This window comes from Caloenas nicobarica, chromosome 10 (assembly GCF_036013445.1).
Source record: "Caloenas nicobarica isolate bCalNic1 chromosome 10, bCalNic1.hap1, whole genome shotgun sequence".
In the NCBI taxonomy this organism is placed as follows: domain Eukaryota; kingdom Metazoa; phylum Chordata; class Aves; order Columbiformes; family Columbidae; genus Caloenas; species Caloenas nicobarica.
Window position 1 is genome coordinate 23,752,778 of NC_088254.1, and position 17,201 is coordinate 23,769,978.

The following is a 17,201-nucleotide window of genomic DNA, read 5'->3' on the forward strand; positions in this document are numbered from 1 at the left end:
AGCGGGGCTCCCCCAGCTCCCTCTGCTCCCAAGCATGAGGTCACTCCGGTCTGGCCGCTGGGCCAGGAACCTCTGTGTGCAGAGATCCCCAACCGTGGATCCTCCGCGAGGCTCCACCGGCACAGGCCCACGGCACCCGGCTGCCGTTCGTCCCCGGTGCAGACCAGGGGATGCCGGCACAGACACACAGAGCTCGCCGGGGAAGCCGCTTCCCCTTGCTCAGGCCATTCGCTCCAGGGGAGTTTGGACCTTCTGCCAGAGGGATCACCCCCGGGGCCGAGACAGGCGATGCCCCGACACAGCGTTCGGGATTTCCTTGGTGAGCAGCTGCCTGTCTGAAGTCGTGTGAAAGCCTGGCCGAGCAGAAAGGCAAGTGGTCAGCAGACCGCTCCCGGGAATGCAGAGATGAAACCCTCACCCCAGGCACGATTTCCTCCCGAAAACCAGGGCTTTGGGCGATAATCCAGCCATTCGGGGCCCTCCAGGTACACTGAGCTCCTGCACCCAGCCAGCAGCAGCTCTAACATCTCTGTGCTGGGAGCGGACGGGACAGAACGGAATCCGAACCCTCCCGCAGCGTCCCTCGGCCGCGGCCGGCAGGGGGCGCTGCTGCCCTCGGTGGGGCCGGGACCCGGCGGGAGCGGGACGGGAGCGGGGCGGGGACCCGGCGGGAGCGGGGCGGGAGCGGGGCGGGAGCGGGGCGGGACCCGGCGGGAGCGGGACGGGAGCGGGGCGGGAGCGGGCCGGGACCCGGCGGGAGCGGGACGGGAGCGGGGCGGGAGCGGGGCGGGAGCGGGGCGGGGACCCGGCGGGAGCGGGACGGGAGCGGGGCGGGACCCGGCGGGAGCGGGGCGGGGACCCGGCGGGAGCGGGACGGGAGCGGGGCGGGGACCCGGCGGGAGCGGGGCGGGAGCGGGGCGGGAGCGGGGCGGGAGCGGGACGGGAGCGGGGCCGGGCGGCAGCAGCCGAGCATCCCGGTGCCCCGTCCCCGTGGCTGTGCCATCCCCCTCGCTGTCCCAGCCGCGTGGCTGGGCGGACCCCACCAGTACCGCATCCTTGTGGCTGTGACATCCCCACTGTGCCCCACCCCTGCGGCTGTGCTGTCCTGGCCAGTGTCCCGTCCCCGTGGCTGTGCGACCCCTGCTGCTCCCCTGGGCCTGTCCGCTGTGGGCTCTGTCCTGGCCCCTCCATGTCCACGCCCCGGTGCTGCCCCGGCACTTGCTGCACAGAGACACGGTGGAGCAGCTGCTGCAGAGCCAGCGAGACCGGGAGCAGAGTGAGCTGGAATGCCTCTGCCACCTCCCCGGCACCCTGGGTGAGGATGCCAGCCCGCAGGAGGTGCTGCTGGCCCTGCTGGTGACAGCTGCCAGGCCAGGGGACTGAGGTGCTGTCTCTGTGTCCCTGGTGCCTGATGTCCCCATGCCATCTCCTCTTCAGCTGGGGTGTCCCCCCTCTGGCACCCCGCAGCGGGTGCTGGGGCGGACCCGGGGCTGGGCCCCGCTCCGGCCAGCCCTGCAGCCCTCCAGCAATAAACCTGTGGTGGGCACAAGCAATGAGCTCTGCTCCCTGCCTGCGGTGACATGTGGCCCCAGAGCACCTTTCCCTGCCTGGCCTTGACCGTACCAGCAGCTCCTGCCCCACAGCCCCTGCTCACTATCCACATCCCTTGTGGCCCCCCCAGACCAGGGCAGCCCCAGTGGTCCCCCAGGCCCCTTTCCTGGGGTAGCAGTGGCTCCGGGAAACCCTGTGGAGGGCAGCTCAGGGCAGGCACAGCAAACCCAGTACCAGGCGGGTGCCTCTCAGCAAGGGGAACAGGATGCGGGGGAGATTGGCGGGTGCTGGGGTAAGGAGGAGACCGAGCCGTGGCTACAACAGCAAATGTTTATGGGGCCTGGCCTGGCGCGTTGCGGGTAACAGGGCGCAGCGACATGCTGGGCACAGAGATTAATAAAGCTATGGGGGGAGCTGGGTCCCGCGGGGCTGGTGCTGTCTCGGTCCAGCTCAGTGCCGGAACTGCGGCAGCGGGGCGGGGATGCGGATGTCCTGACCCCTCTCCAGCCGCCGTTCACAGTCAATCAGGTAGTTCACGCCGTCTATCACCAGCTGCACCAGCTCCACCTGCACCAGGAGCACACACAACCTGACTTGGGGGCACCTGGCTGTCACCACTGCGCAAAGGGCTGGCACTGCCACCCCCAGTCTCCACGTGCTGCCCTGGCACACGGCCCCAGAGCTGTCCTGGTGCCACAGACCCACCAGACACACGTGCTCCAGAACCTCCCTCCCCAAAAGCAGCTCTGCCTGGCACCCACCTCTGACTTCCCCAGCCGGTCCAGGTTGGAGATGTCGAAGACGCTGCCAGTAGCCGCAGTGTCCACACCGCCTGTCCCACGCTTCTGTAGCCGGAGGTTCTCCAGGATTTTAGGGAAGCGGCTGTCCTGGTGCCCAGAGAAGGTGTCAGCGCTCAGAGGGGCCACCAGCAAGGCAGCCAGGGCTCCGTGGCTGTCCCTGGGCAGCCTCCCGCTGCTCACCAGACCCTGTCAGGGGGCTCAAAATTCTGCAGGGAGCCCTGTCCTCAGCAGACCCAGGGTGATACCTGGGTCCCCAGCCCCTTCAGACATAGGCTGGACCATAGGCATCCCGGGGGAACCCAAGGGAGGCCCATGGCAGGTCCCATGCAGTCCCGCACCCCTGCAGGGCTGGGCGCCCAGCAGCCAGGGCTCCCCAGCTCCCACAGAACCAGCCACGGTGATACCTTGCTGAGCAGCGGCAGCTTGATGTGGACACCCGCTCGCAGGCCAGTGCCCAGGTTGGAGGGGCAGGTCAGGATGTAGCCCAGCCGCTCATTCCACATGAACTCCCAGCCTCTCTCCTGGATCAGCCGTTCCACCTGGCTCGAAGGCACAAGAGCCACTCAGCCCCGGTGTGCCCAGCCCCGGGACGGCAGCCTGTCCCTGTGAAGGCCCCGGTGCCTTGTGTGCCCCCTCTGCCCGGCCCTGGGGCTGCTCACCTCCTTCAGGCCCCGACAGAACCGCTCGAAGACGCGCTTCATGTTGCCTCCTTTCTCCATGGAGATGATGCGCGTGTGGTCCTCCTCGTTGATCCAGATCAGGAAAGTCTTCTCGTTGTTGTGCCTAGAGACAGGGCTGTGTTCAGCTGCGCTGGTGGCTGGCAGAGCCCCTGTGCCCACCCAGCCACCTGTGCCAGCCCTGGCCATGTGCGTTCCGCCCCTGCGCCCGTGGTGCCAGCGCTGCCCCACGGCCCCGCTGCTCTCCCTGCGCCTGTGGCCGGGGCTGCATTGCCAGAGCACAGCCCAGCAGCGAGGCAGAGAGATGCTCCTGGAGACAGGCCAGCGCTCACCCACACGCGCTGCTGCGGGTGACGAGTGCTGGCTCTGGTGCTGTGGGTGCAGGGAACTGCTGCTGGGGAGGAGCAGCAGGTGCCAGTGCCCGTGTGGTGGCAGCCCTGCCTGGCCTGGGGACAGAAGCCCAGCTCCTGCACTGCGCAGGCAGCGGGAGGGGGCTGGGGCGTAGGGTGCACGTTGGGACGCTAGGTTAGGGGTGGCTGGAGCTGGAGACTGGGTGTGCTGGGAGGTGTTTTCCATGAGGCTGCTCTAATGGCTCTGTGGCAGCAAGGGCAGCGTGGGCGACTGTGTGTGCCGGCTGTCACTCTGAGGGCGTGTGGGATGCTGCGTGGGATGCTGCATGGCGGTGCAGAGATGCTGGGAGGGAGCAGTAAGGCGCAATTGTAGCAGGATTAGTTGGGGGCAGGTAGGGTGTGCAGAAAGCAGGAGGAGCACTGGGGATGGCCTGGGGAGCAGAAGGCAGTTACAGGGCTTTGGCAGCCTGGCGTTCGAGGTGCTGCAGGATGGTGACAGCGGGAAGGGTTGGCAGCAGGGGCTGGCTCTGAAGTCCCACTTCTTAGGAGGCTGCTGTGGCTTGTGTATGGAGCATCTGGCAGCTGAGTGCAGTGCATAAGGGTCTCCCAGGCCAGGCAGGAGCAGGAAGAGCCCAGCTCTGCGTGACCACAGAGCCGGCACTGGTGCTGCTCGCGCTGGGGTCTGTGCTGTGGCCAGCACAGGGACTGCGGTGGTGGCGCTGGGGCAGCCGGACCTTCCCGCCCTGCTGACTGCCCGATGCCGGGGCAGATCCTCACCAGATCCCTCGGGCGTCAGGCCAGTCCCGGGCCATTCCTGCTGCCGTCAGGAGCGGGGACACCGGCTTGTCGAAGAGGAAGTGGTCCTGGAGGGAGGCAGAGCGCATGGGCTCACTGGGGCTGCGCAGCTGGTGCCAGGGCACCTGTCTCGCTGGTGCCAGGCTACCGGGCAGGGGATGCACCATGGCTGTCCCAGGCAGGGCAAGCTCGCTGGCTGTCCCCACCCACAGGTAGGAGTCCCTGCCCCGCCAGGAGAAGGCAGAGGGCAGCTGGTGCACTGCCCACCCCACAGCAGGGGCTGGTGGGGCACCGGTTGTGTGCCACAGCCCGTCTCCCCTGGGCAGGGACATGGAGCAAGAGCCAGAGGTGGCCGATAGCTGCTGGGGCTGCGTTCAGCGAGCTCCATCCTCTCCTGGCTCAGGAGGGCTGGGCAGCACCACGAGCACCCTCTGCACAGCGGGGTGGCCTCACTGGGGAGGGGTCCTGCTCCCACAGGACAGCGGGGCTGGGACAGGAGGACCCCGCCACCCAGAGAGGGACTGCTGGGGAAGGGGTCCGGCTCCATGGGCTGCAACGACTCACGTCAATGAGCTGCTGCTGCTCGCTCTCCGTCATCTCGCTGAGGCGGTAGTACCGGCCCGCCAGGTCCCCGGTGAGGCCGTTCAGCGCCTCCACAGTCACCTTCTCCACCTCCCGCCGCTCGGCGCGGGTGCAGGCTGGCGGCAGGCTCAGCCCCCGGATGCTGCGCCCAGTCCGGACGCGGGACGAGAGCACATAGCGCTCATCGAAGTGGCCAAACTTTATCTGCAATAGACACGAGCCGTGGGGCACTTGCAGGGTGCCTGTCCCCGAGGCCTGGGGAAGGACCCCATGTGTGGCACCGCTGCCCAGACCGCACACCTTGGTGGCATCCAGGTCTGTGGTGTGCTTCATGGTGCGGGGGTTGTACCCGTTGTGCCGGTCCTGAATCACGGGGTCAAACAGGTCAGCAAACACCTGGAAGTGAGCAGCACAGTGTGCAGCACCACCGAGCCAGCACCGCGCAGCCCGGCTGGGAGCTCAGCGCAGTCCTGCTGCCGGCACGGGGCGCGTGGCAGCAGGGGCGTCCAGCGGGTGAGCGGGGCTGTGGCGTGTCCTGCAGTGCAAAGGCAATCCCTGCGGCCAGCGCTGCCCAGGTGAGCGGGGCTCCGGGGCCGGGAGGAGCAGGTTGCAGGGCTCTGGGAACAGCTGGTCCCAGGGAGCCCTGTGTGCTGGGGCTGGCCAAAGGCTGGGTGGAGGAGGTGGCGGTGACCTCCCAGGCTGCGGGACATGCCGCGGGGACCGGGGCAGCTCTGGCTGCTGCAGGCACCTGGAGAGACCAGAGCAGGACAGGGCTGAGACTGCACTCACCTCATAGCTTTCTTCATCACCAGCCACCATGCCCACAGTCTTGATGAAGGGATGGCCGGGATTGTCAACACCCGTCTGGATGCACTGGTCCAAGGTCCAGCCGTTCGGGGTTGCTTTCTCGCAGAGCCGGGCGTAGATGGCTGGCGTCAGGCTGCTGGCCATGCAGTTGTTGTGCTTCCGCAGGTCGGGATACTCAGCACTGTGGCAGGAGAGACTGATGGGTCCCTTGGGGCCCGGGGACCCCAGCACTCATGCCCTTGCCACACAGAGACCCTCAGGCAGGTGTGGGCAGGGGAGCTCTGGGGACGGACATCAAGCTGCTCTGCTTGTCCACTCCAGCAAAAGGTGGTGGGAGCGGGATGCAGTCACTGGCATGGCACAGCAAGGACAGGGAGCAGCCCGGGCCAAGGGCTGACATTGCCACAAGGACAGGATTCCACGAGCAAATCTGAACTGGTCGTTAGGGTGCGGCTCCTTATCAGCCACGTACCAGGGCCCTGGGTTGGAAGCAACTTGCCAGGCGAGCGGCGGTGGCCACGTCAGCCCCGCACGGGGGCACAGGCAGCCTGTGCTCTGCACCGTCAGGGCGGCCAGGCTGAGGGAACTCGCTGCCATTCTCCCGGGGGCTGCTCCGTGCCAGCCCAAACTGGAGTGGCTGCTCCCGCTGCCCCTTCAGCCTGTGCAGCAAGCGGGGACGCACGACACGCAGTGTCTGCCCCCAGGCCCCCACCGGGTGCCCCATTCCCCAGATGCCGGGGGGCAGGAGATTGGTTGACCCCGATCTGCAGCCGGTGGGAACCGCACTGCTCTGGTGCAGTTTATTGTATTAGGGGGATGCTTTCCTCTAATCAGCTTAGCGGGAGGCCGTCTGCTGACCTCATTCCCACTTTAGATGGGCTTTGTGCTTGTTCTGCGCTCACAGGGGGATTGGCAGGGCAGGACCTGACAGCGCTCTCCTTGGCCAAACCCTCTGCTGGGAGCTGGTGCCTCAGCTTGCCTCAGGGGGACAGGACTGGCCCTTGTTAGCCCAGGAGACCTGGCTGGTGGCCAGAGGGGTCCCACAGCCCTGGGGACACCTGTGTCCTCTCCCCTGTGTGTGGGGTCCATGTGGGAGAAGAGGAGCTGGAGCTTGTGCAGTCCGGGTCGGTGGCAGCCACAGCCGGACACCGTCCCCAGCAGCGCGTCCTGGCACTGTCCCAGTGCCCAGGTCCCACTCCTGGCTCAGCATCTGCACAGGGCCAGGTCTGGCTGCCAGCGCCGGCCCCGTGCTGCAATGCAGAGCTGCTGTCGCTGCCACCGCCTCCCCTGCGTCTGCAGGCCAAGGAATGTGCGTTGGCCCTTCGCCTACAGCTTGGCTACTGCTTCTGACTTCCTGCACTTTTCAGAAAGGGAGGCAGGGCTCACATTGTCTGCCCGGCACAGGGCAGCACCAGCAGCTCCAGCCTGGACCAGTGCAAGGAGGTGTTTGCTCCCGGCGGGGACTCGTCCCAGGCCGTGCAGGAGGAGGGCTGCTCCCCCAGCCCACACACATCTGCACCGTGTTGAGATGCTCCAGTTCAGAGCCTGAGTCCCTGTACATGGGACACAGCCTGTCCCGGCCTTCCCCACTGCTCCTGTCCCTGCCATCAGCTGGTTACGGACCTGTCTTCCCAGGGAGAAGCATTTGCCGATGAGAATGGGGCATTTGGACAAGTTCCTCCCTGGTCTCCAGCACACCTTGTGCTGCCTGGCACACCAGGACCACAGCCTGCTCTGCTTCCCACCAGTGCAAGGGGACACCTCCAGAGAGCCAGCAAAGGCTGCTGAGGGAAGCCAGCTTACTTCAGGAAGCAGAAGATGCCGTAGGTTTAATCATGCTGCCTGCTCCCATGTCTGTACCTGCACTGGGGTGTTCAGAGAGCCCAAAACCCTGAGAAACCCTGGCCCCTGCCTGCGGGGTCTGTGCCTGATGCAGGGCTGATGTAGCCCCTGGTCTGAACTTGCCCTCCCCAGAACAGCCCAAATCACACTCAGCAGCCCCTCAGCCTGTCCAGATCACCCGAGTCAGGCTGGATGGTGCCAGGACCCGAGGGCAGCGCAGGGTGAAGGTGCTGAGCGCTCGGTGCTGTGCTCGCAGAGCCAGAGCTGCGGGGACACAGCCCGTCCCTGGTGTGTCACAGGGCTGGCACAGAGGGGCTGGGGCAGTGGGGACTGCGCTCCCCCACACCTCCCAGGTGTCCAGGTGTCCTCTGTCACAGGCATTGAGGCGACACTGCACTTGGCCTTCCTGGGGCTGCCTTGGCCCCTTGTTTTTTTGTCCCTAAAGCTGGTTTTTGAATTCTGACTCTTCCAGCACCATCCTTTGTTCCCTGTGCCATGTGGCCAAGCAACAGGGTGGGCTCCCCTCAGCTCCCGGTCACAAAGGCTGCAAGCGTCTCCAGCAGAAGGTGGACATCTGCCAGGAGCAGGACTGGGCGCTGCCTTCCTGCCCGCACCGTCCTGCCCACACCGTCCTGCCCACACCATCCTACCCGCACCGTCCTGCCCACACCATCCTACCCGCACCATCCTACCCGCACCATCCTACCCGCACCGTCCTGCCCGCACCGTCCTGCCCGCACCATCCTGCCCACACCATCCTACCCGCACCGTCCTGCCCGCACCGTCCTGCCCACACCGTCCTGCCCACACCATCCTACCCGCACCGTCCTGCCCACACCATCCTACCCGCACCGTCCTGCCCGCACCGTCCTGCCCGCACCGTCCTGCCCGCACCGTCCTGCCCGCGCCCTTGGGGTACAGCTGCCTGCAGAAACCACGCCCTGCCCTTGCACAAGGAGCTGCTTCACCTCAAGACCTGCCAGGTGCCAGCAGCTGTTATCAGTCCATCTGCTTCCTGGGCAGCCTCTCCTGGAGCAGCAGCTCCCTGCATCTCCCTGCGGCTCTTCACTGCTAATCCAGCAGCCTCCTGTGCCCTTCCTGGTGTCGCTGGCTGTGCGGGTGCCCACGCTGATGGCAGCCCCCACCGCACGTGGCCCCTCGAGAGGTGTGGGGACACATGGGGACGCGTGGGGCGAGCAGCTGGGCCCAGCGTGGTGGTGGCGGCAGGAGTGGGTGCTGGCAGTTGCTGCAGGCAGCAGAGCGAGCGGCTTGTTTACGCAGGGAGGAGGGGGCTCGGGCTTTCTGCGGAGACGCTTTGGCGGGAGCCCCAGTGTGACTGTCCCAATGTGCTGCTTTTCCCAGTGCGGGACCCCACCGGCAGTGGGCATGTCCCTCCCACAGCTCTTCGGGGGGTGCCCCTGCCCCCAGCGAGGCCGTTTACACTGCGGCACTGTGTGCAGCGCTGCTCAGATCCCTCAAGGCTGTTGCCAACGTCTCTTGTTATTTAACTTAAAGACTGAAGGAGCAAAATCCCCAGGTGGGCTGACTCGCCCCCCGCAGACCGGGATGCTGTGGCTCAGCCCCAGGGCTCCGTCCAGGCTCTTTTCAAGTGTCAGCACCGTCACAAAACTGTTCCCAGCCAAACAGACCATCCCAAAAAGCTCATTTTAGAGCTTCTCAGCCACATCCCTTACACTGATTTCATCCCCTCCTCCAGACTCACCTCGGCCCCCTCCTTCCCATGGATGATGCCTGTCTGTGCCCCCAGCCCCGTCCTTGTTTTCAGCATCAACGTTCTGACCTGCAGCTTCTCCCCAGCCACAGCAGCACAGCCAGCTTGGCCCCTGCCCACAGCCACAACAAGGGTACAGCCTTTGTTTTGTGTGCACAAGGGGACACTTGTGTGTCTCAGTTTAGTGGGGACAGGCCAGCTCTCCCCAGGCCCCGGTGCCCATGCAGCAGCAGGACACAGCGTGCCAGCCTTTCCCACACCGGCCAGCAGCTCTCACAGGTCCCGCTGTTTCTCCCTCACCATCCTCACTCAGTGAAGACCTGATGTCTGTGGCCCTGCAGTTGTTCAGAAAGCTTGAAAATACAGCCCTCTTGAGAGGTGAATAAACAATAACATCCAGCCTTCATCGTTCTTTGAACTCGCTCCATTTGTATCCCCTCATCTCTGTGTCCTGATGCAGCAGGTCTGAGCCCCAGCACCGGCAGACAGCTTTCTGCAGGCACTCAGCCTGCAATGCAGCGCCGCGCCGCTCTCTGCACGTCGTTTGGTGCAGTGATCACAGCAGCAGCGTGTTTGGAGCAGCAACGTGCTGCCCCCTTCCCCATTCTGCTCCTTTGCTGTGCGCAGTCTCTGCTGGCACCAGGATGGAGAGAAAAACCTGCTGCTCGTTTTCCAGACCCGCCTCTGAGCTGTGCCAAGCCCAGCAGCCGGTGCCAGCACCAGGTGCAAGGACAGGCCGGCGGCCACCATGTTCCTGTCCCCTCCCAGCCCTGTCCCTTCCCTGGCTGGTCCCTGTGAGGCACAGGCGGCTCCTGCCTCCAGCCCCCATTCTGTGCCTTGGCCCTGCATGCTCCTCAGGGCCAGGCAGCGCGGGCAACGGGCAGGACCTGCTGCCACCTCTCGCAGCCTCGAGGCCTCCGCATCCTCATTGCTGCAGTGAGCAGCGGTGAGAAGCGACGGTGAGAAGTGGCGGTGACGCCTCCGCCCGCGGCAGTGAAGCGCCCAGTGCTCCTGAGGCCAAGCCGAGCTCCCCGGTGCAGCCCTTGGCAAAGAACCCTTTGAAGGGGGCGTGACACGAGACCTTCTGTGCTGGAGCTTGAACCTTAGCACTGCTCTGCAGCTCTGGCACTTATCTGGCTTAAGGGATCAGGCATGGGTTGTGTAAACGGGGCCAGCGGCTCTGGCAGAGCCAGTGTTACCCCAAAAGCACCCCTAAGCCAGGCCACAGCCGTGCATGCACCTGCCTGGCGCGGCTCGGCCCCGTGCCCACCTCCCAGGAGTCCTGACTGCACATCTCAGCACTCATCTTCCAAAATTTGCCTGCAGGCTGGGGGCTGCCTGCTCAGCACCTGCGGGCCCCTCCAGTTCTGTAAAAAACTGCCCGAGATGGAAGAGTGAGGACCTGCCAGGAAACCTTTTATTTCAAATAGAGAAGTCCCTGTCCCGACAGCTAGCGTGTGGAAGGCTGGTACAGCCAGATGGGGCAGGGCCAGGAGCTGCTGCCAGCCCCTGGGGGCTGCCGAGGAAACTCTGACACTAGCCCTTGAGGACGGAGCTCCTGGGTGTTTTGCCAGCACAAAACGGCCCCTTGTGCTCCGTCCTATTCCCACCAAGCCTTCCCTGGCTCCTCTGACAACAGGGCCGAGCCCGGGGTACGTCCGTACCCGCGCTGGCTGCCCCTGCAGTGCTGTCCCACCGCACTGGCCCGTGTCCCCGGCTGCTGCCCGCCCCGTCCTCCCCGCCAGCCCCAGGGAGTCCCCGCAGCCCCCGGTTCTGCTGACAAGCACTTTTCCCCCTCCCGCTCCCGCCTGCCCCGCGGCTGCGGGTGCAGCGGCTCGTCTGGGTGCCCCGCGACCGCCTAGAGCCGCCGGCAGCCGCGGGGCTCCCAGCCCGGAGCGTCGCTGGAGCCCGGCCCCGGCCACGGCGATGCGTCCAGGGGGTCCCGCAACCCGCGCGGCCCCGGGGCAGCTCGGCCGGGCGGGAGGACCCAGCCAAGCCCTGGCGAGCCGGGCCCCGCGGGTCCGCGTCCAGTGGCCAAGGCGGGCGGGGAGGCCGGGCGGGGCGCGGAGGCCCCGCCGCGGCGGCGCCGGTGCCCTTGGGCGTGGGGACTGCGGGGCCCGGCGTCTCCGTCCCTCACGGCCAAGCCCCCGTCGCCGCGCCGCCGGTCCTCACCGCCGCCCGGGGCCCCGGGGCCGGCACGGGCTCAGATATCGGGCGTCCTGGTCGCCCCCGCCCGCGGACGAGCGCCGTCCGCCCCGCCGCCCCCGTGAGCAGCCCCGGGACCCCCGCCCTGGCCGGAGCTGGGGCAGCCCCGCGCCCTCCCCGGTGTCGCGGGGACCGGCCCCCGCCCGCCGCCCCCCGCACGTGCGCCCCCGCCGCCCGCACCCGGTACCTGGGCGGGTAGAGCCGCCGTTGCCGGTCGCCCGCGCTGACCGCGTCCCGGGCGAGCAGGAAGCCGGCGGCGAGGGAACCGGCGCCCACCATGGCCAGGAGGCCGGCGGAGCGGCGGCCGGGGAGGGCGCGGGCGAAGGTGCTGGCCATCGCGGAGCGGCGGCGGGAGCGCGGCGGCGCCGGAAGGCGGACGTGATGGGAATGGGAACGGGACGGGAATGGGAACGGCGGCAGGGTGCGCGGGGGGCGGGGAGCCGGCGGGACACGAGGGGCCGCAGCGGCACCGCCACCTGCTCGGCCGCCCCGCCCCGCCCCGCCCCACGCACCGGGGCCGCCGCCTTCAGCACCGCGCGCCGGACAGCGCCGAGGGGCGGTGGCGCCCGCGCCGGGCCCCGGGCCCCCGGCCCCGCCCCGGGACCCCGCCCCACGGCCGGTGCGGACGGGCACGGCACCGCACGGCGCAGCCCGCGGCCGAGGGTGCGGTCGGGGCAAAGTCCGGCACCTGCAGCCGGGAGCGGCAGGGTGCCGGCCCCGGGAGCGGCGGACGCGCCTCCCGGACGGCCGGGAGCCGAGCGTGCGATGCGGCCCGGGATAGGTCGCGGGGATGGCGGCCGGTTCTCCGCGGCCCAGCCTGGCGCGGTCGGTGGTCGCCGGCCGTCCCGTCGCTGCGCGGCACCGGGCGCTCCCTCCGCGGCGCCCTCATGCCGGGACAGGGCGGTCGGCCCGCGCACCCCGTGTCCGCGGCCCCGGCGGGGCCGCAACAGAGCGGGCAGGGAGCACGCCGCGTTCCGCCGCCGCAGACCCCGCGGGACGGGAGCAGCGGCGGGCACTGCCCGAGGCGCGCTGCCCAGCTCCTCCGGCGCACCGGGAGCGGCCGCCCGGCACAGCTGCGCCTCCTGCCCGGGGCCCGGCGGGGCGGCCCGCGCGGCGCGGTTGCTGTGGTAACGCGGGACCCGCCGGCGCTGCCCGCGCCCGGTGCCGAGCCCGCGCCCACGTGCACGCCCGGTGCGCAGCGCCCCCCGCCGCCGCCAGGGGCCGCCCCGCGCCCCGCGGTGTCCCGGCCGCCCCGCCCTCTCCCCGTGGATTGGCTGGCTGCGGCCGTCAGCAGGTCGTGATTGGCCGGCGGCAGCGCCGCCAACGCAGGGTGCGCTCGGAGGCCGCAGGTGAGCGGAGGGAAATGGCGGCGCCCGGCGCGGCGCCCCCTGCTGCTGCCGGGGGGTGCCGGGCGGCCCCGGGCCGGGGGAGGGAACCGAACCGGGCCGAACCGGGGGGTGAGCGGCCCGGCTCGCCGGCGACTGTCGGGGAGCGCCGGGTAGGCGGCAGCGGCGGCCCCTGGAGCGGCTCGGCCCGGTCCGGCCGCCACCCGGCCGCGTCTCTCCGGCCCGGGGCGCCCGGGCTCCCGGCGCGGCCGGCCCCTCGGCACCGAGCGCGGCGGCTGCCGCTCGGGGGGGCTCTGCCCGGGGGGCTCGGGCGGGGCCTTGTCCCGGCCCCGCCGCGGAGGAGCGGGCCCGGAGCCCCGGCCGCGGCGGGAGCCGGCGCGGAGCGGGCTGGCCGGGCCGTGTCGCTGCGGGCCGGCTCGCCGGGGCTCGGCTGCCTGCGCCGCGCTGCCCGGCCTGCCCCGGGAGCTGCCCCCGGGAGCGGCCGCCGTCCCCGTGTCCCGCCGTCCCCGGCCTGTGCCTGCGGGGCTGCCCCGGCCCGGCCGTGCGGCCGTGGTGGAGCGGCAGCCGGGCGTTCGTTAATAAACCTTTACTAATAGTTACAGTCTCGGAAAATTCTGATGCTGTGAAGTTTCACGCTTAACGATCTTGTAAATCTCATTAAAAAAATCTCATTAAAAAAATCTTCTAATATAGGAATGGATTTTACTGCTACGGTTGCTATGTGAGCAATATAACACTTGCTCAGATGTGATAAGCCGGGAGGTTTTTACTAAATTTGCGAGTGACATTGCCAGACATGAGCTCCTGGTCAGGAAACGTGAAATGTTCCCGCCGTTGCCGTACTCTGGGTTTAAAGATGTTGGTAGATTTGGAGTTACCCAAAGTGCTGCTCAGGCAGGCAGAACTGTATGTTTAGGAGCTTGACTTCAGCTTCCTGGTTGTGTACACAAACCTCTAAACAGAGCGCGGAGAGCTTTCCTTGACACACCGAGTCCAGTGGCTTTTAATTATTAACTCTGCAGTAGGTGTTCTTTTTCTTCTGAAGCAATTAAGTGTTTATGATAAGAGTACAGCTTTCACCTTTTGTATGTAAGTACGTAATTAACCTTAACACAAAGAGCCCTTGTGACAGTGGGAGTGACTCTTTGGGCAAAGGTACCTCACTGATCAAGGCCTGATCGTACCTTAAGTTTTTGGTACCTCAGAAGTGGGGCACAAAGAATAAATCTCTTTACTTGGTGAACATTCTTGTCTGAGCAGCGCCAGCATGATCTGCTGGGGAACCGGAAAACAACTCGCTATCTCGTTTGTTATCGCTAATACAGGGCAGCCTGGGGAGCTGAATTAGTCGCAGGACACTTGGAGGCAAGGTCTGCATCCCAGTTCCAGGTTGTGTGTCAGCAGGTTCTGGTTGCCCTTAGGTGAACCTGGTAACCTTTGGTATGATGGTGTGGCAGCTCACAGCTGGAAGAGGGAGCAGGAATGCCTTTGGCTGTAGCGGCTGGCGTGTGCGTCCTCCTGAACCTGTGATGGGACCAGCAAACCTGAGCAGTCGTACTCGAAGCCAGAACCATCTTTACCTGTTCTCTGTGTGTGCCAGAGCCATGTTAATGCTTTTGTCTCTCTTGGACAATATGGCCAGCAGCATTAACTCAACACTTCATGTTCTTGCTGTGGTTAGTGAAAGGTGAGACCCGTAGCACTCAGCAGGTGAGGACTGTTCTGCAGGCGTGAGCAGCTGGCTCGGGAAGCAGTGAGGATGATGCAGAACATCATGTATTGTCGGCGCCTCTCATAGCTCCAAGTTTGAAGAGCAAAAGTGCCAGAGGGTGCTGTGTGGGCTGGGCGCTGTACAGGAACCTTGCTGGTACCGTTTCTGGCACATAAACTGTTGGATAGCCCAGCACTAGAGCCGATTCAGGCGTGGTGGGAAGACCTCGTGTTATTAGCCTCTGACAGCAGAACAGAGCTCTGCTTGCCTGGTGCCCTTTAGGAGCGATGGTCTGTCTGAGTTTTAGATGCCTTAGTTATCCCTGTAGCTAAAAGTTCTGTTTAATCAAGAGTCTGTAGTCTTTCTTCATATAAATTTAGTCAGATAAAGGATCTACTTTAAAGGCAAACTTAGTTATGCCCCCTTCCTTTCTCCACACCAGAAACGACACGAGATCATGAGGCTTTCCCTGCTAACAGCAAGGAGATGCCCGACGCAAAAGTGGCTGTCAGCTTCAGTGGGCTCTGGGTTTTCACCTGGTTGCAGTATGGCATGTTGTGGCCTCTAGAAACAGCTACAGAGCCAGGCAGAGGCTTTTTTTCTGGGGTAGGAGCAGGAACGCAGAGAACGCTGTGCTTTCTGAGTTCTTAGGGCAAAGGTTTTCCTGCTGCTTGGTCTGTTTTTTTCCAGGAGGGAGGGGAGAGACAGGGATTGGAGAAAACAACCCTCCTCCTCTTCTTGCATGGTTTACTTCATTAAATCATCAGCTATCGAGCTGCTGGTGTTCTTGCTGAGGTCTCATCCTGCGCTGCTGTGCTGAGGCAACAGAGCACAGGAACGAAAATGGTTCCTGAGCATGTCAGGAATCCTGCTCCCGTCCTCGGGTGGAAATAGGGCTGTGTGGAGCACACGGTCAATGCCCGTGTAGCCTGGTCTGCCGGCGGGGTCAGGCACCGGCGGTGAGTTTGGCGTTGGCTCTGGCTGGGGCACCGTCGCTGCGGTCAGTGCGGAGCCGGGCTTGCTGTGTCAGCTCGCTGGTTTCTGTCAGGTTGGTGTCGGCTCCTCCGGTAGATCCAGCGTGATAACCGAAGGGTTTGCTGTGGAACCAGTGCCTGGGAGTGCGGCTGAGGGACCGTGTCCCGTGCGCGTCTGCTGCAGCTGCTCTGAGCACTGACCTGTCAGATCTCCTGTCCTCTCCGGGAGCACTCACAGCCTCTGCGTGGAGATCCAAGGGGATCTCACAGGCAGCTGGATTGCTCTGTGTGTTTGTTTCTTTTGCCCGTTCCCACCCTGCTCAAATGGATTCAGGCAGCCTCCCTGCGTTGTTCCTGCTGGGGGTTCTCACCATGAAACTGTGCTGGCGGCAGACCAATGGCATTTGGGTGTGTGTCCTCTGCTCTGCGGAGAAGAGGTGCCAGAGGACTGGGAACCGTCTGTGGCAGCACAGGCTTGCACGGTGTGCTGGCTCTGAGGGAGAGCACGCTCCAGCGAGAGGAATCCCAGTAACAGTCTGGGCAATGCTGGCAATCACGTGAGAGCATGGGGAGCAGCACCAGAGAGTGTCTCATCCATTTTTAAGAAGTGCTTAATAACATGAGATGTAACCTCTTCTCAAGGTTGCACACACTTACATGGGAGGAATGCTTTTTACCGATTTATAGTTGAGGAAAACACGGTAAAGGGCAACTGCGTGACATGAACGTCTGCGCAGCTTTGGTCAGAGGTGAACAGCTGTGTCCTTGGGGTGTGCAGGTCACCGTGCTGCAAATTCAAACTCCGTCACCGTGCAGCAGACAGTGCTGCTATTGCAGGTAGTGGTGCAGGACACGCTCCTTTTCTGGTGTTATAAGGCACAGCTTGTATCCCGATAATCGGCTTCCGTGGTCACAGAGTGAATCAGAGCCAGCTTGCAAACCCAGAAGTCCTGACTTGCGATACAAACTGTTGCTGATGCTTCCTCTGTGTCCCTTTTCTGTGCCAGAGAGTTGTCACTTCTTCCTTTTCCTTCCTCCCCGCAAACTCATGCACCTCTCAAACTGCTCTCTCTGTTACTTTAGGTCTTCTTGAGCTGAAAGGATGAAAATTGGCACTTGGAAAGTTACCATCACTGCCTTAAGTCTCAGCCTACCTTCCGGAGTCCCAGTTGATGCCTTTGGGTGTACGAGCCTGCGAGAGCATCCACGGTTCCCTCCCATGATTTAGACAGCGGCGTGGAGCATGCATCGCTGTAAGGTTTACACGCTACCAGCGCTGGTGGCGACACTGTCCCTTTCCCAGTCAGTGCAGAGGGGTTAATGGCCCAATGAAGCTGCTATCTAAAATGGTCCTGAACGCAGATCCCCTCCCACCCCCAGGGTCTGTTCCTGCTCCCTCCCTTGGTGCCGGGCAGCCGGTCCCTGGGCTTGCTCGTACCCGATCAGTCCCTGCCCTCCCCACCGTCACCGCTTCCCGCAGCACAGCTGGCCCGGGCTCGCTTTGCGCCTGACCTTCTCTGTCTCTTTTGCACGCTGTATTCCAGAGCGGGATGGTTGGCCACTGTAGCTGCAATGTCGTCCCTGACGACCCCCAGTGAGGGAGAGAACTCCACTCCCAGGTTTGTTGTCGGTTCCAGGGATGATGAGACAGACTTTCTGGGATCAAACATGAAGACAGACGAAACCGATTTCTTTGAAGATGACGAAGAGGAGGAGTCGGTAAGGAGGTCCCGGTGTGCTGACTTGGAGCATCTGTGCAGAATTCCTGGGTCTCAGCCAGGGTGTGTGTGGTCGCTGCTGCGGGCTGTGGGACATCAGGGGACGTGGCA

The 17,201-nt window shown here is 65.0% G+C and overlaps 2 protein-coding genes across 9 annotated transcripts in view; one reads left to right on the forward strand and one right to left on the reverse strand.

Annotated features, from left to right (window-relative positions):
- Positions 1 to 1,944: 1,944 nt before the first annotated feature.
- On the reverse strand, positions 1,945 to 11,677 carry CKMT1A (creatine kinase, mitochondrial 1A). The gene is made up of 9 exons (XM_065641750.1): positions 11,529 to 11,677; positions 5,545 to 5,743; positions 5,056 to 5,151; positions 4,738 to 4,959; positions 4,156 to 4,241; positions 3,011 to 3,134; positions 2,756 to 2,890; positions 2,313 to 2,438; positions 1,945 to 2,118 (listed from the first exon to the last, which is right to left on the reverse strand). Exons 1-9 carry the CDS (start codon positions 11,675 to 11,677, stop codon positions 2,002 to 2,004), a joined length of 1,254 nt encoding a protein of 417 aa, XP_065497822.1. The 3' UTR covers positions 1,945 to 2,001.
- A 977-nt stretch (positions 11,678 to 12,654) lies between these two features.
- The window catches only part of PPIP5K1 (diphosphoinositol pentakisphosphate kinase 1), a 45,883-nt gene continuing 41,336 nt past the window's right edge, over positions 12,655 to 17,201 (forward strand). For 7 of the 8 annotated variants that reach the window (XM_065641387.1, XM_065641380.1, XM_065641384.1 and 4 more), the window contains exons 1-3: positions 12,655 to 12,690; positions 16,456 to 16,625; positions 16,917 to 17,091. In XM_065641387.1, the coding sequence (XP_065497459.1) occupies positions 16,945 to 17,091 (147 nt within the window). In that variant the 5' untranslated portion in view covers positions 12,655 to 12,690; positions 16,456 to 16,625; positions 16,917 to 16,944. The remainder of the gene's footprint in view (positions 12,691 to 16,455; positions 16,626 to 16,916; positions 17,092 to 17,201) is intronic. The other variant, XM_065641382.1, reaches the window with a different exon arrangement.